Here is a 27,480-nt window from a genome sequence, read left to right on the forward strand (position 1 = left end):
GCATGCCCCCCTTGGTTCCTACCCCTCACACATGCGGGACCTGCTGCCTCTGCTGTTGGCAACAAATAACAAGAACGGAAGACTCTGATCAGGTAGTGTTTGTGTGCAGGGGTGTTGGTAGTTAATCGGGGGAGGAGTTTGTGTCTGGGTGCTGCTGCTGGGTTGTTGGCAGTGAATGCAGGAGGGGAGTGTGTGTGTGTCTGGGTGCTGCTAGGCTGTCAGTAGTGATTGTAGGGGGGTGGGGGGGGGAGTGTGTGTGGGTGCTGCTGGGGTGTTGGCAGTGTATGAAGAAGAGGAGAATGTTTGAGTACTGCTACGGTGTTGGCAGCGATTGCAGGGGGAAAGTGAGTGTCTGGGTGGTGCTAGGGAATTAGTGAATGCATGGGGGAGGGTGCATGGCAGGGTGATGCTAAGGTGTAAGTAATAAATGTGGGAGGGGGTGAGTGTGTCTGGGTGCTGCTGTAGTGTTGACAGTGAATGCTGGTGGGTGGGGGGGGTGTCCAGATGCTTCTGGGTTGTTAGTAGTGAATGCAGGGAGGGGAGAGAGTGTGTGTGGGTGTTGCTAAGTGTTAGTAGTGAATGCAGGTCTGAGTTTCTGTGAGTTTGGGTTCTGCTAGGGTGCTAGCAGTGAATGCAGGGGGGAGAGTGTGTGTGTGGGTGTTGCTATGGTTTTAAGGCATGCAGGGGTTGAAGGTGTGAATCAGGGTGCTGCTATGGTCTTAGTAGTAAATGTGGGGTGGGGGTGGGAGAGTGTCTGGTGCTTGAGTGTTGGCAGTGAATACAGGGGGGATGCGTGCCTGGGCGCTTCAAGGTTGTTAATGAATGCAGGGGGGGGGGGAATTTCAAATTTCTTTCTGGTTTAGTAAAAGCCTTCATCCTTATTGTTATTATGACAATACGACAACTGCACTTCTGAAGATTTTGATCAAAAAGAGATCATTATTTAGCTAGGGAAATAGCTGAAGTAAAATATGTGTTGACGATAAATGCTGGAGTACAATTAAGATATTATATTTACCTTTTATCCTCAAACTTCCGTTTTATTATTGCAGATTCAAGCTCTGGGCAGAACAGCTCATAGAAAGAGCTCACTCTAAAAAAAAAAAAAAAAAAAAAAAATCATAGAATAAGAGTAAAACCTACCAGAACAAAATGTTTCATTTTCATTACCAAGTATTAATATTGGTCAGAAATGCACTCATTAAAAACCATATTTACAAATAAATGAAACGTTCAGGATACAATTTGTAAATAAAGCAATTACATCAGAGATGAAAATTGCAATAAACCTCACTTGCCTCCCTCACTTTCCTATTATTTAGAAATGGGTGTATAAAATTATATATACACACACATACATACACACAGTCAGGTCCATAAATATTGGGACATTGACAGAATTTTCATATTTTGACCTCTATTCACCACCACAATGGCTTTGAAATGAAACAAACAAGATGTGATTTAACTGCAGACTTTCAGATTTGATATGAGGGTAATTACATCCAAATCAGGTGAATGGTGTAGGAATTACAACGGTTTCTATATGTGCCTCCCACGTTTTAAGGGGCCAAAAGTAATGGGACACACTAAACAGTCCTAAATCTAACTTTCACTTTTTAATACTTTGTTGCAAATCCTTTGCAGGCAATTACAGCCTGAAGTCTGGAATGCATAGACATCACCAGACGCTGGGTTTCATCCCTGGTGATGCTCTGCCAGGCCTCTACTGCAAATGTCTTCAGTTCCTGCTTGTTCTTGGGGCATTTTCCCTTCAGTTTTGTCTTCATCAAGTGAAATGCATGCTCAATTGGATTCAGGTCAGGGGATTGACTTGGCCATTGCATAACATTCCACTTTTTAGCCTTAAAAAACTCTTTGGTTGCTTTTGCAGTATGCTTCGGGTCATTGTCCATCTGCACTGTGAAGCGCCGTCCAATGAGTTCTGAAGCATTTGACTGAATATGAGCATATAATATTGCCCGAAACACTTCAGAATTCATTCTGCTGCTTTTGTCAGCAGTCACATCATCTATAAATACAACGGAACCAGTTCCATAGGCAGCCATACATGCCCACGCCATGACACTACCACCACCATGCTTCACTGATGAGGTGGTATGTTTTGGATCATGAGCAGTTCCTTTCCTTCTCCATACTCTTCTCTTCCCATCACTCTGGTACAAATTGATCTTTGTCTCATTTGTCCATAGGATGTTGTTCCAGAACTGTTATGGCTTTTTTTTAAATGTTGTTTGGCAAACTCTAATCTGGTCTTCCTGTTTTTGTGGCTCACCAATGGTTTGCATCTTGGGGTGAACCCTCTATATTCACTCTTGTGAAGTCTGCTCTTGATTGTTGACTTTGACACATATACATCTACCTCATGGAGAGTGTTCTTGATTTGGCCAACTGTTGTGAAGGGGTTTTTCTTCACCAGGGAAATAATTCTTTTGTCATCCACCACAGTTGTTTTCCGTGGTCTTCCGGGTCTTTTGGTGTTGCTGAGCTCTCCGATGCGTTCTTTCTTTTTAAGAATGTTCCAAACAGTTGATTTGGCCACACCTAATGTTTTTTCTATCTCTCTGATGGGTTTGTTTTGATTTTTCAGCCTAATGATGGCTTGCTTCACTGATAGTGACAGCTCTTTGGATCTCATATTGAGAGTTGACAGCAACTGATTCCAAATGCAAATGTCACACCGAGAATCAACTCCAGACCTTTTACCTGCTTAATTGATAATGAAATAATGAGGGAATAGCCCACACCTGTCCATGAAATAGCTTTTGAGTTGATAGTCCTATTACTTTTGGCCCCTTAAAAAGTGGGAGGCACATATTGAAACTGTTGTACTTCCTACACCGTTCACCCGATTTGGATGTAATTACCCTCAAATTAAATCTGAAAGTCTGCAGTTAAAGCACATCTTGTTTGTTTCAATTCAAAACCATTGTGGTGGTGAAAAGAGGCCAAAATCTGAAAATTCTGTCAATGTCCCAATATTTATGGACCTGACTGTATGTATGTATTATATATATATATATATATATATATATATAAATATAAATAAAACATACATATATATATATACATACACACACACACATATTCACAAGCTATGATAGAACACATATGGAATTATGTTGTAAACAAAAAAGATGTTAAACAAATAAATCAAACTATGTTATATATTTTTCAAAGGAGCCCCCTTTTGCTTGGATGACAGCTTTGCACACTCTTGGCATTCTCTCAATCAGCTTCATGAGGTAGTCTCCTGGAATGGTTTTGAATTAACAGGTGTGCCTTGTCAAGAGCCAATCTGTGGAATTACTTGCATTCTTAATGTGTTTGAGACCATCAGTTGTGTTGTGCAGAGGTAGGGTTAGTACACAGTGAACACCACTATTTGACTACTGTTGTAATACACATTATGGCACCAACCACTCAACTCAGTAAAGAGAAACGACAGTCCATCATTACTTTAAGACATGAAGGTCAGTCGATACGGAAAATGTCAAGAACTTTGAATGTATCCTCAAGTGCAGTTGCAAAAACATCGAACGCTATGATGAAACTGGCTCTCATGAGGACCGCCCCAGGAAAGGAAAACCAAGACACCTCTGCTGCATAGGATAAGTTCATTAGAGTTACCAGCCTCAGAAACGGCTACTTAACAGCACATCAAATTAGACCACATAAAGTCTTCATTGAGTTCAAATAGCAGACAAATCTCAACATCAACTGTTCAGAGGAGACTTTGTGAATCAGGTCTTCATGGTTGTATTGCTGCGAAGAAGACAATACTGAGGATGAACAACAAGAAAAGGAGAATTGTTTGGGCCAAGAAACACAAGGAATGGACATTAGACCGGTGGAAATCTGTACTTTGGTCTGATGAGTCCAAATTTTAGATTTTTGGTTCCAACCGCTGTGTCTTTGTGAGACGCAAAGAAGGGGAGCGAATGGTTTCTGCATGTGTGGTTCCCACTGTGAAGCATGGAGGTGTGATGGTGTGGGGCTGCTTTGCTGGTGACACTGTTGGTGATTTATTCAAAATTCAAGGCACACTTAACCAGCATGGCTACCGCAGCATTCTGCAGCGGCCATGCCAACCCACCTGGTTTGCGCTTACTAGGACCATCATTTTTTTTTCAACAAGACAATGACCTCAAGCACACCTCCAGGCTATGTATGGGCTACTTGACCAAGAAGGTAAGTGATGGAGTGCTGCATCAGATGACCTGGCCTCCACAATCACCCGACCTAAACCCAATTGAGCTGGTCTGGGATGAGTTGGACCGCAGAGTGAAGGAAAAGCAGCCAACAAGTGCTCAGCACCTCTGGAAACTCCTTCAAGACTATTGGAAAACTATTCCAGGAGACTACCTCATGAAGCTGATTGAGAGAATGCCAAGAGTGTCCAAGCAAAAGGGGGCTACTTTGAAGAATCTAAAATATAAAACATATTTTGATTTGTTTAACACTTTCTTGTTTACAACATAATTCCATATATGTTCTTTCACAGTTTTGATGTCTTCATTATTAATCTACTATGTTGAAAATATTTTAAATAAACAAAAACCATCGAATGAGAAGGTGTGTCCAAACTTTTCACTGGTAGTGAGTGTATGTATATATGGAGAGTTATGGTAAAAATTACCTTGGTTAACGCTCTTTCTTCTAAGTCTACAGGGTCCACAGGGAGACATTGGGGTGTTGGTGGGACCTGGGGGACCAGACATCAACAGCAAGGCTTTTCAATCCCTGGATGCTCCGGTCATTCCCCCTATACCCCGCCCACAGCCTGAGGGGACTTCAGTTTTGTTAACAAGCCCAAGGCAGGTGCAGGATAGGAGAGAAAGAAGACTGGTACACTGAAGAATCATACTCTCACACAGAGAAGGAAAGTGACCAGGAGAAAAAGCCATAGAAGCTAGGAACGTCAGGACTTCAAAGAAAGAGTTAACTAAGGTAAGTTTTACCATAACTCTCCTTTTCTTCTGCATGGTCCATAGGGCTCCACAGGGAGACATTGGGGATGTCCCAAAGCAGTTGTTCAAGGGCGGGAACGCTCCTGAGCTGATAGGAGAACCCTACGCCCGAAGGGCAAAAGTATCAAAGGCATAAAACCAGGTGGCCGACTTGCATAGCTGTTCAGCTGAGGCGCCACGCCGGGCTGCCCACGAGGGACCCACAGAGCGAGTAGAAAGAGCAGAGACCGTAGTTGGCACAGGAAGGCCAGTCTGTGTTTAAGCCTGGGAGATCGTCATGCGAATCCATCTGGCCAGAGTCTGTTTGTTAGCTGGCCATCTCTTCTTGTGGAATCCATATAAGACAAATTTGGAGTCTGATTTCCGGATGGAAGCAGTACGGTCCATGTAGATATTTACAGCATGGACCACATCCAAAGGGGCCTCACCTGCCAAGAGGTCTGGCGATTGAAAGGCCGGAAACACAATTTCCTCATTCAGGTGGAAGCGAGAAACCACCTTGGGAAGGAAGCCCGATACCAAACGGGCAGATGCTATAGCTAGAAGAAAGAGTCTTCGCAGTGAGCCATTCTAGGGGTTCGAATGAAGGTTCCTGAAGTGCTTGGAGCACCTCTGACAAATCCCATGCAGCCACAGGAGGGACAAAGGGAGGTTGTATTCGTAGAACACCCTGCAGGAAGGTGTGACCATCCGGTATAGGAGCAACTCTGCACTGAAATCATATAGACAAAATCAGAGACCTGCACTTTCAGAGATGCTAGGCGGAGGCCTAGATCCAATCCAGCTTGAAGAAAGGCAAGGTTTTCTAGAAACCTTAAATACCTGAGGATCATAGTTTTTTGGAGCACACCATTAGATATATGTAAGCCATATTCTGTTTCAAATCCTGGCTGAGGCTGGTTTACGTGCTTTTAGCATGGTCTGGAACAGAGAGCTGGGAAAACCCTTAGCTGTCAGGAGGGATGTCTCAAGACCCAAGCCGTTAAAGACAGACGGGCTAGGTCCGGATGTAGACATGGACCCCGAGACAACAGGTCTACTCGTAGAGGAAGCTGAAGAGGAATGTCTATAGAGAGCCTTTAAAGATCGGAGTACCAGTGATGTCTGGGCCAGGCCAGAGCTATTAACGTGACTGTGCCTCCCTCCTATCTGAACTTTTGAAGCACTCGAGGAAGCAGGGATATTGGAGGGAAGAGATATACTCTAAATGGAAGTTCCATTTCACCGACAATGCGTCTATGAAGGCCACGTCGGGGTCCTTTGTTCTGGCTCCATAAATTGGAAGGTTGTTGTTGTGTCTGGAGGCCATGAGATCCACCTCCAGAAAACCCCATTTGTCCACTAGAAGCTGAAAGACTTCTGGATGCAGAGACCATTCTCCTGCATGCACGTCGTAACGGCTGAGGAAATCCGCCTCCCAATTGAGAATCCCCAGGATGAACACTGCAGAGATGGCTGGGAGATTGCGTTCGGCCCAGGTGAGAATGCGGGACATTTCTGTCATTGCTGACTGGCTGAGTGCCACAGCCGTGGCGCATTGTCGGACTGTACTTGTACTGGCCTGTTTTTCAGAATATTGTAAGCCAAGTTGAGAGCTCTGCAGATGGCAGAAAGTTCCAGGATGTTGATTGGCAACACTGCCTCGACTGTGGACCATTGGCCCTGGAGTGAGTGCTGGCTGGTTACTGCTCCCACCCTTGGAGGCTTGCATCTGTGGTGAGGAGAGCCCAGTCCGGGATCCAAAAGGGACGACCCTGGTTCAAATGGGAAGTCTGTAGCCACCAGGCTAGGGACAGGCGAACCTCTGGGGGGAGGCTCATCTTCTGAGATTTGTGCAGATGGGGTAGCCCGTTCCACCTGGAGAGGATCAGGTGTTGGAGGAGCCTGGAGTGAAACTGGGTGAACTTCACCATTTTGAAGGTAGACACCATTGATCCCAAGGTGTCTCTCTGTGATTGTGAAGTAGTCTGTGCTGTAATCTTGTCTGCCGTTAGGAAGATTCTCTGACCTTGAGAGTCCAGGAGGGCTCCCAAATGTACCATCTTTTGAGAGGGTGTCAGGGAAGACTGTCTAGGGATACCATAAAATCTTCACGCTCCATGGCTAGGATAATAGAACGAAGGATTTCTATACGAAACCTGGGCACCCTGATAAACTTGTTTAGAGACTTGAGATGGAGGATCGACCGATGAGACCCATTGGGCTTCTGAACTAAGAAAAGGGTAGAATAAAAACCCTTGTCCCGTCGTGAGAAGGGGACGAGAATTATTACTCCTGATTTCAGTAAAGACAGAATGGCTTTTTGGAGCTGTAGGGCCTTGGTTGAGTCGATGGAGTTGCTTTGCAAAAGAACTGTTGGGGGGGGGGAATCACCTCAGAAAGGAGAGGCTGTATCTGTGGGAGACCACTTCTCTTACCCAGGCATCTGACCTGGTATGATGCCAAACTTGGGCGAACTGAAGAAGTCGGCCTCCCACCCTGGAAGCCCCCAGGGAGAGGCCCTCTCCGTCAGGCTGCAGGCTTGTCCTCAGACTTGGCAGGTGGACGTCTAGTAGCCCAGACTTGTTTGGCCCTAGGCGCGGAGGCCTTGGCTGATGTCTGTTGCCATGGAAAGGACTGACCCTTGGCTTTGCCTTGAGTGTGAAAGGACAGAAAGGATGATGTCTGCGGCTTTATATTATATGCAGAGGGCAGGAACCCCGTCTTGTTAGTCGCTAAAGTAGTCACAATTTTATCCAATAGGAAGTCTCCTGCAAAAGACAGAGACTCTAGAGCCCATTTTGATTCTGAAACTGCTTTCCAGGAACATAGCCAAAGAATACGGCGGGCCACTACCAAAGTGGCAGATATCCTGGAGGCCACGAGAGCCGTATCCATAGCTGCTTCACCTAAGTAGGAGGCTGCATCTCTAATGTGAGATATGTAGGACAGCTGTTCCCTTGAAGCATCAGAGGGAAAAGCCTCTTCTAGGGCCTCTGCCCAACTCTCACCCCTAGCAGGACGAGTAATAGCTCCTGTAAGAGAGTATATAAATTTATGACAAACTTCTATAAGTCTCTCTGTGGTCTCCTTCAAGGAGGTAGCAGTATGAATGGGCAAGGTGGCATTTTTAACCAGACTTGTTACACGCGAATCCACCATTGGGGGAAATTCCCATTTAGTACAATCAGTAGCTGGGAGCAGATAAAAGGAACTGAACCATTTTGGAATTTGAAACCTTTTACCAGGCATATTCCAAGCTTCACTCATTGTCGAAATTAACCGATCCTTACGCTTGCCCATTTTTCTTCCTCCAACAAATCCACTTCAAAAACTGACTGTTCACTTGCTGCCTAACATATCCCACACCATGGCTTTTTAGGTGTTGTTAAAATACAAGTCCCAGCTATTGGTGATCAGCTATTTGACAAAGCATACTGGGGCTTGTAGTTTCACACCTTGGGCGGAATTCAATTGATTTCGCGGCGCGTATCTCCCGTCTAAAGTGACAGGAGATCGCGGGCCGCTATTCAATTGTGCCAGCTTTTCACGCTGATCGCGCCCATAGAGGTCAGGTTTAGCCGCGTAAAGCAGCTAAACCCGACCAAAATGCTGGGCGCGATCGCGAAAAGTGATGTTTGGGCGCCCAAACATGTCACTTTTCGCACATTTCAGCTCTCATCCCCCAGGGGCTGCGAGCTGAAATGTAGCGCTTGGCAGCTGATCGTGCCCGACAGGAGCATGTATAGAATAGCTCCGTCGGGCGCGATAGGGGCTGGAAAGAATTGAATTCCGCCCCTTGAGAGCCACAGTTTCTCCCAGCTTGATGTAAAACAAGAACTTGTACGCAACTAGACAGCCAAGGTACATATAAAATTCTGAAGTTCTGTCTTGATATAAAATATTTTTTACATATAAAATTAATATTACTATTAAATTTAAAAACAATCTTAAGAGTTTGCTGTCAAATAGAAGACAAAATTTACTGACATTCTCACAACATAAATAGAGCAAGGCGCAGGCTGCCCGATCACGTACTGACATACCTGCTGAGGAAGTTATGTTTCTGTAGCGTGCGAGAAGCAACTGGAAAAATCTCAAGGAAGGCCCAAATTGTGCTAGATGTGTCGCAGAGATAAAGCACTGCATCCTGCAGCTCCTGTGCAGATGTAAAGGACAAACAACAAAATGTAAAGGCAGCTACAGGGAATATTTTCTATAATGAACTGGGTCTGTGAAGCCTACTCTGCTGACCTGCTCTGGCATATCTAGTGGTGTAGTCGGTTTCCGATCTCCAAGCTTCAGGGGTTCCTCAGTGTCATCCCGCTGAAGTCCACAAACCATCATAATGGAGCTGAACACCTTAGGAAGACAGTGAGAGAACATAAGCTAAACTTTAATTAAAGGAATGTTAGCCCATTAAAGCTTTCCCATATGTGGAGTTCTAAAGAAATGTATTTGTGCATAAAAAGTGTATAGACCAGTCTGGCCAGCTTTCAAACAGTAAAATAAATTACTCTAAGTTAGAGTGACAAAGGAGGAGAACCTGTAATGGACCCAGAGTAGGGCCTGTCTACTCAACCAAAATGTGTAAGAGCCTCCCTGGGCAGTTCCCGAAGCCATTGAAGTAGATGGGAAAGTTGGGAGGCCTAAGCCCCATTAGCTTTAGAATACTGGTGAGTGCCACGTTAAATAGTTTGTCCATACACCCCTCCCCCCCCCCTTCCCCCATAGCAGAGAGGACATGTGTCAGTTTATATTTTTAAAAACCTTAAAATAAAGTAAGTAGATGGGGGAATGCTGCATGGGCTACAGAGACTTAGGAGTCTACTTACTAAGCAGTGTTAAGGGGGGTATCCACTAGACGATAAAGTTGAACGATTGAACGATAATGATAAAATCGTTCGATAATCGTTCGAACATCGTTTGAACATAGTTTGCAAATCGTGCAGTAATTGTTTCTAACGATGTACGATGCGCGCTCCCGCTGGTCGTTTGATCGTCTCCTCCATCGACTGAACATGCAGGTCAATTTCACTTGATTGCTTACAAATCGTTTACACATCGTTCACACTGAACGATCAAACGATGAACCACTATCTGCCCACTATAGCTGAAAGCTCTCAAGCACAGATTAAAACAACATAGTTTATTGTTAGACAAATTGGGGCCACGAGTGACCATTAACACAGACTCTGCATGGGACAGACTAGATAAATCTTACCCTGTTTACTGTATGAAGCTAAGTCCAAAGTGAAAAAGGACAGGCCACAAATAATACCCTCAACCTGATCAAAAGCCCTGACGGAGTTCAGGGACAACACCACTGTTCTTTCCCCAGCCAACTGGGTCTCCTACAGATGCATAAACATACTTCTGGGATAATTGGTGGGTAGTAGATTTCCCGGGCAAGACGGATGGCCAAATAATTAGCCAGGATTTTAACATCCATTGTAAGAAAATAAATAAAGCAATAGAATTCTGGGAGAAGAGGATCATTTCCGGATTAAGAAATCATGACAGTAAGGCGATATTACCATATTTGGTAAAATATGTCCAGCTTCCATGGCAAAGCCATCATCTTTGCCTGCCATCATTGTGCATAATATATATCAGGTCATTCAATCTCATGACATTACCACTTTCCTACCTCCCTTGGGTAAATCCTGAATTGATCAAGTCCAGCAAATGGGGTTTAAATGAATTGGGCAATATTTGGACTTACTATTTGGTGTAAACCGTTAGTAGCGTCATAGAGCTATACTTGGCACATACTGCAATATCCATCCCTGACTTGGTAACCACTACTACAGTATATGTGCAGAAACTGAGCTATCAGAAAGGTTGATATAATTACTCATGTTAACAAAAATGCAGAGCCAGCATATATTTTATTTCCTTAAAGCAGATAACTGTGTACTCATCCGAGCCAGGGCTTCTGCTCATTAAGGAGCAGAAAATAAGGAGGTGCAAGTGCTCCTTATTTTAAAGCTTCCAGCCTTCTAATTTCTCTTTAAAACGCTGAGGAAACTTTTGGAAGTTGCAAATGGCATAAGGGAAATGGCATGAGGGCAGCCTCACACTTGTGGTTTTCTGTATGGAGAGTGGGGTTATGATTAGCTATACTATAGACACTTCAGGAACAGTTTGGCAATATCAGTTAAAGTGTGCATCTAACCTTTTTGCTGTCATTTTGTCAATAAGGGGATTTTTCTGAGTTCATGGGGTGACACTGGGGCTATGGGTATAGGTGGTGCTGCAGGAGTCTGGGCACCAAATAACTTCTTTGGAAGCAGCAGAGGCTCCTCCTCCCCTATACCAGTTATTCTTAACAAGCCCAAGGAGCAGAAACGGAAGAGAGGAGACGACGAGCACACGCACACAACCAGACACCAACTGTCTCAGAACCGGGTGCCGAAACCGTGAAACTCCCAGCCAACCAGGGACGTGAGGGTGGGCACCCAGTGTCTCCCATGGACTCAGAAAAAAGTATTTTACAGATCAGACAAAAATCCCCTATTTTCCTTCATCCAATGGGGGACGTCCCAAAGCTGTCCCTTTAAGGGATGGACTTCTCCTGTGCTGCACTAAGGATCGTCAAAGCGAAGGTGTCAAATCTGTAAAATTTAATGAAAGTATTGGCAGAAGACCACATGGCTGCCTTAGAGATCTGCTATGCAGAGAGGCAACATGGCAAGCCCAAGAGGACCACACAGATCTAGTGGAATGAGTACTCACTTAGGTCGGGACCAGCTTATTTGTCAAAAAGTAGGCCTGACAAACGGTAAGGCGCAACCAGCGAGCCAAGGTCTGTTTGGAAGCTGGCCAGCCACGCTACTGGAAGCCATAAAGGACCATCAGGGAGTCCAATTTCCAAGTGTCCTTGGTCCGATCAAAATACAGTAAGTGCGAAGAGCCCGGACCACGTCCAATGTGAGCAAAGATTGACCTGTCCATAGTATACAAAGCTGAAGGGGAAGGGACCACAATATCTTGATTGAGATGGTAACTTGATACCACTTTCAGGAGATAATCCAAACAGGTATGGAGAACAGCGCAGTCAGGGTGGAAAACAAGGAAATGTGTGCATTGGGACAACGTACCCAAGTCCGAGACTCTGCTGGCTAGAGCAATAGAGAGCAAGAATACAGTTTTCACATTAGCAATGCAGATCAATCCAATCCATCGGTTCAAAAGGTGGATTGTTGTAGTGCCCTCAACACTAAGGTCAGGTCCCAGGGGGTCACCGGGGAAACAAAGGGTGTATCAATATGAAGAACCCCTTGCAAGAACGTTTGAATAGTAGTAAGACAGGCTATCTTGCGTTGAAAGAAGACCCAGAGGGCCAACACCTGTACCTTCAGGGAAGCTAGGCAAAGGTCCAGATCCAAGCCAGCCTGTAAGAAAGACAAAAATGTAGAAAGGTGAAAAACTAGAGGATCCCAACCATGGGCAGAACACCAACCAAACTATGGCAGCCATACATGATAATAGATCCTCACTGAGGAAGGTTTCTGGGCAGTCAGAGAAACCCTCAGTCTGTAGGATCGAGGTTTCCATAGCCACTCCATTAAAGCAAAGTCGGGATGAAGAAGCAATAATACCCGCCTAGCTGCCACCGAGGAAGTAGAGCCCTTGAAGGAACGGATGCCCAAATCAATGGCTGCCTCATCCAAATAAGTACCAGCCTCTTTGATAGTATCCACTACGGACATGAGATGACCGGTGACACTGACATTGTTGTTGGAGGAGGGTGATGGAGCGGCCAGTGCGCTGACAGCCCAGAGCCAGGAAAGATTTAAAATAAAAAAGGGATAGAGAAATTAACAGGAGCTGTAGCGCAGCCATTAAAAAACTGCCCTTTTCTTTGAGGCACCAAATAAAATTGACTTCCCGGGCTTCAGGCAGGGTATAGGGGAGGAATAGCCTGTGCTGCTCCCAAAGAAGTTAACTCATTGGTGCCCAGACTCCTGCAGCTCCACCTACACCCACAGTCCCAGTGCCCCCTATTGGATGAAGGAAAAAAAAATAAATGGTTTTGTTATTTAAGCACTCTAGCACCTACTTTGATTTGAGTTCCTTTTACTCATATTGACCCCAAATCCCAAGAGATTTGAATAGCAAGCATGTTAAATAAAGGTTGATCCTTCAATGTTAATATTGTGTACAATATATGCATAAACTAGATGTGCTTATTTATTATGCTTACATCTGCAAGAGCTCTGTAGCCTCCCTGGAGAGAGACAGATACTGCTAATGCTGATCCACACAGCCTGTTCCATAGGTGCGATAAGCGAGATCACCAAAGCTAAATACAAGGGGTCCATGATAAAAGTCTGTGGCCAGAGACAACAAGAGAGACGAGGTGCTTTACGTGCCAAGCAGCAGCTTGGAGGTGAAAATATAAAATGGCACTCTCATTTAGTGTAAAGCAGACAAGGCTCTAAACCAAAAAGAAACCAGGCACTGAATAACAATGAAAAACTGTGTACTCGGGAATCCCCAATAATCCTCAAAGAGAAACACACTGATGGGACATGCGCTAGAGAATTCCCTTGTGAGTTTATGTGGGAGAAAGCAGAGCACAGTTCTATTAGTTAAATTATTTATATTTAATTGGTCATAATATCAAATGTAAATTTCAACAATGTTATACAATGTGATATATATCACAACAGGAGTATATATGAGCAGCACAGACGGTCATGGGTTCGATTCCCACTACGGCCCTAACTGACACTCCAAAAATATACTGGTAGGTTAATTGGTTCCCCACAAAATTACCCCTAGTGTGTATGTGTGTGAGCATGTGGTAGGGAATATGGATTGTAGGCTCCACAGGGGCAGGGACAGACGTGAATGGTAAGATATTCTCTGTAAAGCACTGCAGAATATGTGTGTGCTATATAAATAACTGGTAATAAATAATAAAATACATAAAATTGATTCCAAAAAGTTTTAAAGACAAACTAAACTGATATAATACAAAATTAAAAATAAAATGGACAGAAAAAAAAAGAAGAAAAAATTGCAAATAAATATTGTCCAATTAGATTATACACTGTCTTAGGGGCCGTACTCAATTGCTGGCGAAAAGTCCCGGACTTTTCGCATGGTGCACTTTCCACCGTCATCGCTGGTTTGGCCTCCGGAAAAGTATCGTGTTCATCCCCGCTTTTCGTCCTACTCAATTGCAAAGGACGCGAAAACGCGTCCAGGCGCAAATGAACAGGTGAGAAGTGCTGATAGCACTTCTCACCTGTTGATTTGCGCCGGGATGCATTTTCTTGATTTCGCATTTGATTTGGGTAAATCAGCCTGACACCCCCGAAAAGATGCACTGACATGGGGGATAACTATAGATACCCCCGAATAGCCCTGTTGAAGGTATTTGGGGTGCTTAAATGCTCTCAATTGCTGCTATTTAGCGTCTCTGCACAAGTGGTGAAGAATAGCATTTAGCAGGTTTTTTTGGCCAAAATAAGTAGCCCCAGCAAATTTGGGGTACATGAAAATGGGTGCAAGCATGGTTGAAAATTGCTAAAGTGAGGTTTTACAAAAGGTAAAAAAAAAAAAAAAAAGACACCTTCAGCAAGCACCTGCAATCAAAAAAACAGCTTGGGCATACTTGGGGCATCTTTTGGAGTCTATTTAGCTAGGTTTTAACTTTGTCCCCGACTTTGTTTTTTTTCGCCTCCAAAACGAAAGTACTTTTTTGGGGTATTCTGATGTTTTGGTTTTTTTTTTTTTTACACAGTTTACCTTTGGGGGACTGTCCAAAGGGTGCAGGGTGGTTTTCAGAAGTGTGTACCCCAAAACCGCAATTCTGCACTTTTTCCGACCCCTATTCATAGGTGAATCTTTTCCACTGGTTACAAGGCGCAGACTTTTCGCACCGGCGAAAAGTCTTTGGAATTTTTATGGAGATAAGTTCTCGCCTGGCGAAATGACGTCACCGGAGAAACTTTTTCGATGGCAATTGAATACAGCCCTTAATGGGAAAAAAAAAAATAATGTTGGAAAAATTAAAATATCAGCTCCTTGTAAAAGATGACAGATTATATAATGGAATAACAGACTGCTATCCTCCCATTTGCTTGGAGTTTATTTTAGTTCCAAATATATATGTTCATCTAACTCAGTAGTTCTCAAACTCGGTCCTCAAGACCCCACACAGGTCACATTTTCCAGGTCACCTAGCAGGTGCAAAGGTGTATTCATTACTCACTGACATATTTTAAAAGATCTACAGGTGGAGCTAATTATTTCACTTGTGATTCTGTTAGGAGACCTGTAAAAATTGCACTGTTGGAGGTCCTGAGGAGAGAGTTTGAGAACCTGTGGTCTAAAGCTGGCCACACACTAGACCAACTTACATCCAACCAGCCAACTTGTTGATTGGTTGGAATGAAAATCTGGTAACGTATGGGAGTAAATGATGATCAGCAATTTGCTCCTAAATGTCAGAAAACAGATGAAAATGGTCGTTCAGACAAATTTGTTAAATGTTTGATCTAAACTATTTGTTCAAACAACAGTTTTGGTCCGTTTTCCAGCGTTTGGGAGCAAATTGCTGATTGTATTCCTTACCAGATTTTCATTCCAACCAATCAACTAGTTGGCTGGTTGGATGTAAGTTGGTCTAGTGTGTGGCCAGCTTAACAGTATAAGAGTATCAGTCCCATGTCCCCTAGTGGAGGAAGAAGAAATGACTCTGTTCTATATCACCAAGCCAATTCAGTCACTGAGGGGACGAAATACCTTTGATATAATGAGTGCATGATGGTCCCACATACACTCTGGGTATAAGCTGCAGTGAGAATATGCAGACTGTGTACTTGCAGTTTGAAGACTTCAGTGGAGCCTGAGACTGCAATACAGCCGCTGATTGGTGTTTCTTAGAAACTGATCAATGATGCCATATCCAAAAAATGGGACTTCAAAACTTTTTAGAATCAATTTTATATATAGACCTGTAATGATATATTGCATTGTATAACACTGCTGCAATATAGATTTTATATGATAAATTAAATATAGATAATTTTACTAATAGAGGTGTGCTCTGTTTTGTTCTGCCATATAAACTCACAAGATTATGCACTGGCGCAGGTCCCATAAGTGTGTTTCTCTAAAGCACAGCAGGCATTACACTTACTGCGAGTGCCATTTTAAATTTTCACCTCCAACTCACAGGGAAACTGCGTCTTGCTTTGGAAATAAAGGTGTGTTCAACTTAAAAGCCATGGCAAGAGGTTACGGCTCTTACTGGATGGACCAGGAATTTGAAGCTGAAATAAGGGACTGCTAGAGCCAGATCTTTCTCTATTCTTGTAGATCTGTGTACCAGCCAAAAGTGATGTGACAATGAAGTGGAAACACTGCTGTATCAAAAGCGCCAGGAGAGGAGCATTATTACAAAGGATCAAGCTTGAAGCAGACACTGTGCCCCATAGTTGGCTACAAGGAGACCGGTACCAGACTGTGCTTATGTTCCCTATGTGTTATGTTACAACTGTGAATGTAACGTTTTTTAAATAAAAAAAGTGCTATAGCTCTGTTGAGCATTCTTTATTCAAATATTTAGTAGGGTGTGAAAAGTTAGAGTTTCTCTAACCAGGTACAGGAGTCTTTGACTGGTAACCCCATGTACACTCTCTGCTTGGTGCAGGTCTGTCAAAGCCCCAGTATGAGGTCAGTGACCACATTTGTGCTGTAAAACATGTGCTTATAGATTGAAATAATTAAATATGCCTATTCCATAAAAAAAAAAAAAAAGTTTGGTAAATTGGACAAGGTAATAACAAAATTGTGCTTGTTTTATCATTGTATACTGTGGATTCTGTAAAGGAGGGGGGATTGATATAGCTTAGTCTCTCACTTTGTTGTTGCTCCTTATTTATCAATGTGCTCCATAGAGGACATTATTGTGCTTTTCGTATCAGCACTGCTGACACCCCAAGTGACCCCTTCTTCATTCCTTACTTGTAGTAATGTTGGCACACTGTCATCCAGATCCTGGTAATAACTAGGTTGTTGCTGGAAAATATTACCTGTGAATACACATATGCACAAAATCATTATAAAATAGGCAAACTAAGAAAAGGGGAAACTATGATGCAGAAGGACACAAACACAAAAGCTAAATAAGAAGCAGCAGGAAGAAGATAGTAAGGTTGTGGTACATGAAGAAATGTATGCATAGGGAACATGATTGAACAGGTGCAGTATGGCATTGCTCACCAATCATTTTCTGCAAAAGAGCAGCGTTTCCTTTCCCAAAGAGGACACATATATCCAAGAGTTTTGGGATATCCAAAAGAAAGTTATTGTACAAAATTTCCCCGAACACAGAGGGAGTGATGAAATGATCCTGTGCGTGGGGCACAAAACACAGTTTTATAAGCAGAGGTCACATAAGCGATCTTTTTTTTCCCCGTAACAAAATGTTTGGTTTATTTTGTTATTTTTTTAGTGTTGATTCACTACTGAAATTAAGGTTTGTTTTTCAAAGCCAGTATCACATGCTTGGCCAGCTTGTAAATGGCAATACGTTTGCAGCATGAGCTTAAATTACTCCATTTATATTATGGAAATTCGTTAACACATCTGTGATAAAATATGGTATACATCAAATAGCACTTTAAAAACAATTAGGAGTGAATGAGCCACTAGAGCAGGGGTCAGGGAACTTTTTTACCTTTTACCCCAAAATATATTTAGATACGCCGACGTTACCCCCTTCATTTGAAAGGAAGGAAATCATATAGTAGTGCCCCCATATGATGCCCCTGTAAGTGCCGCTTGTATTAACAAAAACAAAAAACAACACTTACCTTAATCCCCGCTCCTGCATCCGCCGCCGTCCTGTCCGCCCGGATGTACCTCCTCGGAACTATGGGAGAGACGTCTTGATGTCTCTCCCATAGTGCGAATGGAGAGAGCCGGAAGCTGGAGTTCAGAAGAGAACTCTAGCCTCCGGCTCACGCGGTGCTGCATGGAAGGCGCCGGGCGCCCGCTGGTAATAACATCACAGCGGGCTTCCGGCTTAGAGCCTCCCTGCGGCACAGCCAGGCATGGATATATGAATCATTCTATATTATAGAATGATTCATATGCATGTCCGGCTGTCTGTCCATTACCCCCAGGAATTTCATTTTTACCCCATGTGGGGTAATTTACCCATGTTCCCTGACCACTGCTCTAGAGCCATTAGAAATAACATTGAAGCCCTAGGGGTATATTTACTAAAGTGTGTGTTTTTAGAAGTGGAGATGTTGCCCATAACAACCAGACTCTAGCTATTATGTTCTTGAAGGTGCTAGATGAATAAGTAGAATCTGATTGGTTGCTATGGGCACCATCTCCACTTCTAAAAACCCGTACTTTAATAAATAAACCTAGCAAATACTATGAATAATCAAATTATGGCTAAATATGTTGTCTCTCATAAGGTAATAATAATAATAATAATAATAATAATAATACACAATATGTTTACCATACTACACTATCAAGTTTATTTTTCTGTATCTCTCTTTCTTGACAAATAAATAAAAACAATTCTAAAATAAAATAAACAGTACTGAAGCAAATTAGTGCTCCCTTCATCTCTAATTGTTTCTGACACACTAGCGATGTTTAGTCCCAGTTAAGAGCAGAAAAGCAGTTCAGTGCAAACAACAACTTTTAACCTTAAACACAAAATCACACTTGTGAAAATGCTCACGTATTATGTACAGCATTTAATACCATGTGTTCCTGCCAACATAAAACACCTCACTGTAAATAACAATCAGTGCTTTTTGGGTGAGCGTTAATGCCATTTTAGAAGTACGCAGCTTACTAGCTAGAGCTCTGAAGTCATTAAACTACTCCCATGATGACACTTAATAGTTAGAAGGAAACTCAATTTCTGTGTCACTTGGGAAAATGCTGAACTTTTACTGTGTGACAGGGAAAGGGTTTCCTATTCAATGATAAGGAGCATGTTTTTCATAAAATGAATATCATAAAATATTAGTATATGTACTAATATCCCAATGAAGGAGATTTCACAGAAATCTCCTGCAAACGGCTAAATAGTGTTGCAGATTGCAGTCCCCATTACTCTCAATGGGGACTGCAATCTGACCTCTCCATATCAAGTTCCAAAGAGGGTAGCTCTTCGGAGCTTGGTCTCGAAGGCTACCTCCATCCTGATGGAGGCATTTTCAGAGGAGAAAGATCTTGTAATCTCTTTCCCGTAGCTTCAGTTCACCGCTAAGTAGTTTCACAAACTGTCACTTTGCGCATTTGTGACACTTATGGTGCATACACACGGTCAGATATGTCAGATGAATGATTGAATGATTTTACCAACGATTTGAATGATTGAACGATTTCAGACAGTATTAAAATGAAAGTAATCTTCAAAATCTGACTGCAAACACAGACGGCGTCAGATATCGTTATCTGACATGCGGGAACGCGCATCGTTCATCGTTGCAGGCTCACATCAGATTTTCTTTTAGATATGAACGATTTTTAAAATCTTTATTGTTCATATCTGACCGTGTGTATGCACCATTACACAATTTTTTTTACAAAGGCCCCAAAGTGTTACTATTGAATATCTTTAGCATGTCATGGTTTATTGATATGAAATATGGAGTGTCCTAAACAAGCCTGTGTGCCAAAGACATTATACAACTTATCATAAATACTGTAGATTTGCTGATACCTTGGATTCTTTGTGTGTAGAAATCCGTAGGAAAGTGAGAAAAACATAGCGATGAAGTTTATCCTGCACACGCTGCACAGCAGGTGCAAGTGGCATTTGATGGTCATACCTGCGAGGGGCATTACTTAGAAAAGAATCCAGGCACTTTTGCAGGGACTCATCAAATATTACCTGTAATAAACCATACATCAGATAAAGATGAAGCAGATTTGAGCAACAGCACAAAAGACCAAAGAGTAAAAAAAAAAAATTGTATGATGATGATAGCTATGCCGCGAGCATTGGATGGCAATAACAGCAGACAAAGGGGCATATTCAATATGGGAGTGAAAAGTCAGTGCTGGACTTTTCGCTCCACATCGGAGGTTTGAGCGGGGATAAAGTATCGGGCGCGTGCCCGCTTATGCCCGTATTCAATTTAAAAGGTGCGGAATCGGGACCCGGCGAAATTGGATCTGTGCAAAAAAACTGGAATTTTCGGGAAATGTGCCTGGGACCCCCCTAAAGATGTCCATACATGGGGGATCACTATGGGTACCCCCATTTTGTGCCTGCTGAAGGAAGTCGAGGTTTGTAATAGCCGCGGCAGGTGCATATTTGCGGCTATGAAGAAGGGGTGAAGAATAGCACTTATTTTTACCCTCAAAAAAACCTAACTATTGCTATCAAATTTGGGGTACATGAAAATGGGGGTAAGCAGTTTTTAAGTCCCTAAAATGATTTTTACAAATTCTGCAAAAATGCACCTGCCGCTACTCCCGCAATGAAGAAAACACCTGCAGCATACTTGGGGAGCGCTCTGAATTTAATGTGGCTATTTTAGAAGTGTGTTCCCTATTTTTTTTTTTTACCCCCAAAATTAAAGTACATTTTTTGGGGTGTCCCAATTTTTTTTTTTTAAACAGTTTATGTTTAAATGACATTCCCAGGGGTGCAGGCTATTTTTTTTTAAGCCTGCAGCCCTAAACCCCAATTCTGCACTTTTTTTTGCCACCTACTGTATTTCAGTGGTGAAAAGTTATCCCTGTTTTTTTCAAAGACTTTTCGAACCTGCAAAATTGTTCCAAATTGAATATGGCCCAAAGAGTATTGTTAATGACCAAGTAAAACTGGAACTGTTTTTTCAAAGATGAAAGTTAAAGTAATTATCTCACCTGGCACCAAAAACGATCATGGGGTAGTTCTAATAACCAATGTAGGTCATTAGTGATGAAATCTACCCTTTCCAAAAATTCTTCCAGGAGAGCAGGAGCACAGGAGGCCGGCAGAGGGGTATACACTACAAAGTGCCTGCATGTAACTCTGCTTGGATGCTGAAGTGGCAAAAAGAAAAAAGATTAAGGGTATAAGGAGCCAACACAAATACCTAAACCGGACTATGGGCCTGATTCAGAGTGGAGAATAGAGTAAAAAAGAGCAAGTAACTGGTCAAAATTATGCTGCACTGCAGGTGAGGCAGATATAAAATGTGCAGAGATTAATAGTTCGTACACACAGTATGATTAAAATGCACGATATGAATGATAACGATATCGATCATATCGTTCAAATAGTGCATTTTTCGGTGCCTCCAACAACCTGCGATGCGTGAGCACGTATGGACGATAACGATATTGTCCATCGCCCGTGCATGCAGGACAACCTGGTCGATATCGACTAGGTTACTATAGGGACCTTACGATCGTTGATCAGGGGTCGTTGACCATCGTTGGTGGGTTTGTGGTTTGTTGGATGATCAATATCGATCATCCAACACACCCGGGAGATCGTTCAACTATATAGTTATCGTTGACGATTGTCCCGGGTGTATGCACCATTAGATTGGGAGGGATGTGTCCAAACTGAAATCTAAATTGCAGTGTAAAAATGAAGTTGTCCAGCATTTGTAGGCTACATGCAAAAGCAGCCAGTATTTACCCTACAAGCAAAAACAATTTATGTATTTGCACCCCTTGCATTGCAACATGGTTTGTCCAGTTACACAAGGCCTGATTCACTACAGATCACTATTCTGCTTATACGCACGGAACTGCGTTGCTAATATAAGCAGTGATATTTAAATGTTTGCATATGCATTGCGATCGCAGCCTGACATAAGGACGCCCACTTCCCCTTACTCACATCTGTATACTTGACCAACATAGTGAAAATCGGTAACATCGAACAATAATACCCCTTTTACACCTAAATTCCGGGTCTGACCCGGAGTTGGAACAAAGTTCCTATCCGGATCAGACCCGGAATTTTGCCGGCGCTGACTCGGGATATTCCCGAGTCAGCGCCGCTCACACCGCAGTCGGGTCTGCATAGACCCGGCTTTTGCGGAGTGAAAGTGGACGTTTGGAGATGACGTCATCTCCAAGCGCCACTGAAGCCGGGCCAATCGGCCGGCTAGCAGCGCACTCCAGGTCTTCGTGACCCGGAGTGCGCTGTTCCCATAGCAGGGTTTCACGGGCTACGCCCGTGTTAAACCCTGCTAGTTACCTGGGTTGGATTGCCGGGTCACTCTCCCCTTTTACACCAGGGAGCTGCCCGGGTTAACCCTTCAAAAACCCGGGTTTTAGCTCCGGTGTAAAAGGGGTATTAGAGAAGCCCAGACCTTACTCAGGAATTGCTTACTTATGCATGCCTGCATTTGCCAGACCCCCCCCGTCACCACCCACAAACAGCACTACCTGTCAATCACTGTGCCATGGGTCTGCGTAGTCGCTGCGAACGCAATTCCTAACGCAGCACCTAGCTCGCACACTGCAATGCATACACTGCGTATAAGCAACTGTGGGCCTGATTCAGACCCGGTCGCAAGCGCTGAGCACTCGCAACCGGGTCGATGGTGGCCCAGAGCGCATGCGCATGACGGAGCCGGCTCCGTCGTCCGCATGCGCGAGACCCGGATAGCGACGGGCAATCCGTCGCTCCAGGTCTCACACCAAAGGGGGCGTGCTGTTGATGTTGAGTGACAGCATGTCCCCTTTGATGGGTGGGTCGGGGGGGTGGCTGCCCAGACAGAGGCGTTCCCATAAGAAAGGCCTACCGTCTGGGGTCGGCCCTACTGACATCACAAGTGATGTCAGTGGGAGAGCTTTCGGCTCTGTTTGAGCCGAAAGCTCTCTGGGGCTTGTGGCCACGAGACCCTACCACAAAGGTCTTGTCGCAAGCCCGATGGTCTTGACGGCCGCACCATAAAAAAAAAAAAAAAAAAAAAGACGCCCTGATTCAGAGCGAGCGCTCTGTCAGAGCGTCCGGCTCTGAATCAGGGCCCAGTGTTCCTTGCTATTTCTTACTCTATTCCCAACTCTGAATCAGGCCCTACATAGGAAGATCACCAATAGGCTTTAAATTCTATAGTTTCTTGTTTTTGGGTCTGGAATTGAACGCTAGTAATTTATAGGGCACACTTCCATGAGATCAACTATACAATTATCTACAATAAATAGCATAGCTGCATCAGGGTTGTTAATCTGGTTAACAGGCATAATCAGCTGATGCTGGGTACACAGCCGACAAAAACAATATATCGTTCAGTACACCTAACCGTGTTTACACACAATATATCTGTGCACCTAATAGTTTTGTACTTATTGCCAGCAGTATATTTCTTTTACTGACCTGAGTAGATAAAAATGATATTATTTAAGTCTACATGAGCATGTTAAATGTAAATGTTATATAGCTAATTAGTAAGCAACATTTTTCTTTTTCTGTTTAGTTTTAGCATGGCCTTATTTATAGAGAGGAGACATAATAGAGAAATCTTACCAGGGCAGGCACAGTTTGCAGCTTTCCTGTCCGCGGATCTGTCTGGGTTACCTGCAGCTCATCCAGAGGCTGGCTCGGCATGCTGGAAATAAAACACATAGGAGCCAACGTAGAGTGGAACGTGAGTCTGCTGTGATTTCTCTAACATTGCGTGCATGGAACTAAGGGGCTATTTCTGAGTCGCACAATTCTGCAGCTGCATTAGTGTCTATTGCTGTAGTCGTGTTCCGACTTTATGCTAATGATAGCGTCAGCCCTTCCCCTGGTGTACAATTGTGCATCTGAATGTGCAAGGAATGAAATGCCCACTTTGAGTGCGTCTATAAAGCCACCATCGGTCGCACATTGAAACTTGCACCAGCCCCACGGTATTTTGTGTCTGAGTCTGGCTTCCAATGTGAGTGATTAAGCGACTGTGAGCCGGAATCAGAGATATACGCCAATGCATTCGCAACTGCGATCTCTTACGGATCGCAGTTGCTAAAATATGCTAATGCCTTCCAAAGCGTAGCCGAGCATAGGGACGCCCACTGCTGCCTTCTCATATCCGTCCGGTGACGTACAACAGCATAAACATCGATGTACATCAGTCACGCAGCATGTAGGTCAGGTCCGACCAGCCGCAAACACTGCAGCTCTCCTGACATGCAGAGAGGTATCATGCTGCGAAGGAGATCGCCATGGCTAATTTATACCCACTCTTGAAATGGCATTTAAATGGTCAGACCTGCCTATGTTTTTCTAACCACCCCCCGCTGTTGCCACCCCCAAATGCGGACTACCTGTCACTCACTTTGCGAGCGGTTCTTATGTGCTAGAGTAATCGCAATGCAAACGCTGCACGTGTGCTCAGTCTGCAAATATATGGGCTTTGCGTAAGTCTCTGAATCAGACTGCAACCACTTCAGCGTTACACCCACGACACTCGCATAACACACCCATAAGACGGACCACCTCCATGCATCTGAGTAGTTACTGCCCAGGAAGGTCTAATACACTCCTGATACCGGGCCTCTCAATCACAACTGCACCTCTGTGTGTACACTCTGCATGAGCAGTTGCAGAAAATTGCTCACCTCCGAGTACAACGGTATTGCGTGTGACTTAGAATCAGGCCCTAAATGTGTATATTCGCCCATATGCAGAATAAAGCACATCCAGACAACCCCAGCTATGTACTTGGCTTCATAGTCATCATTATCAGAGCGCATACAACTTATTCATGAGGAATACATAAAACAAAACATTGGATTCAGGGACAGAATTAATGTGTTACAATCTGTTTAGAGGGTTCCAATTGATAGGCGATATATTCTATTAAGATTAATAATTACAGATTTATTTATTTATTTTTTAAAAGGACACTGTGGTACCCAGAATAACATTTTTATTAGCACCACTGGTTTATTAAAGGACAAACGGTCGCAAATAACTTGTGCATATTATATATATATATATATATATACATGTGTGTATGTGTACATATATATACACAGACACACATACACACACAGTCAATATAAGGCAGCACTCTCTGGACTTTGGGCCTGATTCAGCAAGCAGCTCGATGTTTGGCCACTGCGCATGCGCCACATCCAGCGTGCGCGAGCCCCGCCGAGCGACTGAACTTCATTCGCTCCAGGGCTCGCTACAAGACGGGGTGGCTGACGATGGTGAGAGACAGCTCGTCCCGTCTTGTAGGCGGGTTGGCTGCACAAATGCAGGCGTTCCATTAGGAAAGCCTGGCATTTGTGGGAGGACCTATTAGAGCAGGGAGTCCACTCGGGCTTGCGGCAGCCGAGACCCTACCCCAGGGTCTCGTCGCAAGCCCGATGGTCGCGATAATCGCGACGGTCTCCAGCTTTGCGAGCGGCCTGGTGACAAAAAAAAAAAAAATCAGGGCCTTTGTACGAAGAAAAGAGTCAAACCACCAGTATGGTAAAGTTCAACGTTTCAGTCCTATCTGACTTTTATCAAGATAACAATAACGGTGTCTTGACTCTTTTCTTCGTACAAAGGGCATGATTCAGACCCGCTCGCGAGCGCTGATAAGAGCCAAAAGCACTCCAGGGCTTGCGGCAGACAAGACCCTACCACAAGGGGCTTGTCGCAAGCCCGATGGTCTTGACCATCGCGACCATCTTTTTGGCCGCTCGCTATAGCTGTGGGTGGGCACCCACAGCTATGGGAGCGGCCAGGAGGCCGCTCTAAAAAAAAAAAAAAGAGAGGGAGGGCACTGATTCAGAGCGAGCGCTCTGAAAGAGCGTCCAGCTCTGAATCAGGCTTAAAGTCCAGAGAGTGCTGCCTTATATATTGACTGTATCTATTAGACACGTACAGTAAGTGCTCCCAGGAGGGCACCAGGGTAGAAAAACTGTGCTTATTGAGGAGTGCTTGCTTATGCCTATGATATATATATATATATATATATATATATATATTCGAGAATGACTAAATTCATAATAAATTATTCCAACATCAAACAGAGAGGACACCGATGCTAATATAAATCAGCTTCCCACAACAGCCATAGAGTTGGAATGATACCAGACTTCATACTTGGTGACAATTTGCACGGGCTTAAAATGTTACAGTCACAATATATACCCATGGCTGTCAGACTACGACGACATCGATCACATTAACAACACATAATACGTAATAATCCACTCCAGATCACACAGATGGCACTGACATGCATCGGTCATCATCATCCGGAAACAGACTCGCCATGCTGGAGACAGTGACAGGTTACGATAGCAGGGGTGTACGGAAGCACCTGGGCCACACACACAGCCAGGAACTCGTTACCTGTCACCAGGAACTCGGGAAGAACGTCTCGCGGACTCCTCTCTGTGTCGCCGTTGCTGTTCTGTCTCTAACCAGAAGTGATCTACTACTAATGCTAACACTAAAGTAATAACGTACAGTGTATCCTCACAGACGCCATTTTGCTGTAGCCAATGGTCATTGATTAATTTAGTCTCTGGCACAATGGCTGCATCCACGAACTTGAGGGTAGTAACTATTTCCCCTTCGCGAAACGGACCCACTACGTCAGATGTGACGGTGAACATGGAGGCGTGGCTTGCAGTGTGACGTAGAATCGGGGTGCGGCTTACCTGGGCGGGAATGATTTGAACTCCGGGAGGTGCCTAGTGGTGACAGCGGAGACTTCGGAGCTATACAGGGCCAGAGAGCTGAGAGAAGGACTCCCGCCGCATCCTGCCAGGAGCCCGGTATCATCCTGCTGAGCGACCCCGGAGCGCCACCCACAGAGGACCCTTTACCCGGGGAGAGAGAGCGGGTGATGCCGGAGATCTGAGCCGCACTCCCCTACCAACAGCGCCGGCACCCTCTCGCCCCAGCAGCCGCTCTCTGGTGGGTATGCAGAACTCTGCCTCCTCCCGGGCACAGTTCCACGGGGTGTCCTCTGATAACTCGGCCGTGCCAGCGGCCTCACACTTTGGACATTACCGGGCGGCGCCAACGAGGCTGAAGTTGGCTTCTTATTCGGCCAGCTTCTTATTCATTTCTTATTCATTTCTTATTCACTTCTTATTCATTTTCCAGCTTCTTATTCAGAAAATGTTACATTAAAATATTTAAATAAAGTTAGATCACTAAGCTAACACTATGTAACCAAAGAATTGTGTCCCTTACACAGTCAACAATTATTATTTTCATGGCACAACAAGGATTTTGGCATGAATAGGGCAGTAAAGCGGGCACAGGCACCACATTTTGAATAAGAAGCTGTAGTTGTGCAGGGGTTAACTAGCTCCGGTCATCAAATGTTACATTTGAAACCCACAGAGGGTGGTCACATACATATGACCCACTTACCATTTGCCTTGACCAACAAGGATTTTGGCATGAATAGGTTAGTAAAGTGGGCACAGTCACCAGATTTTGTAATTTTGAATAAGAAGCTGTTATGCAGGGGTTAACTAGCTTCGGTCATCAAATGTTACACTTGAAACCCACAGGGGGGGGGTCATATACATATGACCCACTTGCCATTTGCCT

General features: G+C 44.0%; 1 protein-coding gene across 2 annotated transcripts in view; it reads right to left on the bottom strand.

Annotated features, from left to right (window-relative positions):
- Positions 1-26,436, bottom strand: part of ASCC2 (activating signal cointegrator 1 complex subunit 2) — a 73,396-nt gene extending 46,960 nt beyond the window's left edge. The window contains exons 1-9 of one of the 2 annotated variants that reach the window (XM_088443538.1): positions 26,263-26,436; positions 23,452-23,533; positions 20,847-21,005; positions 19,693-19,863; positions 17,214-17,343; positions 16,956-17,023; positions 9,225-9,332; positions 9,017-9,129; positions 1,019-1,093 (exon numbers count right to left, since the gene is read on the bottom strand). In XM_088443538.1, the coding sequence (XP_088299664.1) occupies positions 1,019-1,093; positions 9,017-9,129; positions 9,225-9,332; positions 16,956-17,023; positions 17,214-17,343; positions 19,693-19,863; positions 20,847-21,005; positions 23,452-23,532 (905 nt within the window). In that variant the 5' untranslated portion in view covers position 23,533; positions 26,263-26,436. The other variant, XM_088443537.1, reaches the window with a different exon arrangement.
- Positions 26,437-27,480: the final 1,044 nt, after the last annotated feature.

Source organism: Taudactylus pleione, unplaced genomic scaffold (assembly GCF_031769625.1).
Source record: "Taudactylus pleione unplaced genomic scaffold, aTauple2 ptg000330l, whole genome shotgun sequence".
In the NCBI taxonomy this organism is placed as follows: Eukaryota; Metazoa; Chordata; class Amphibia; order Anura; family Myobatrachidae; genus Taudactylus; species Taudactylus pleione.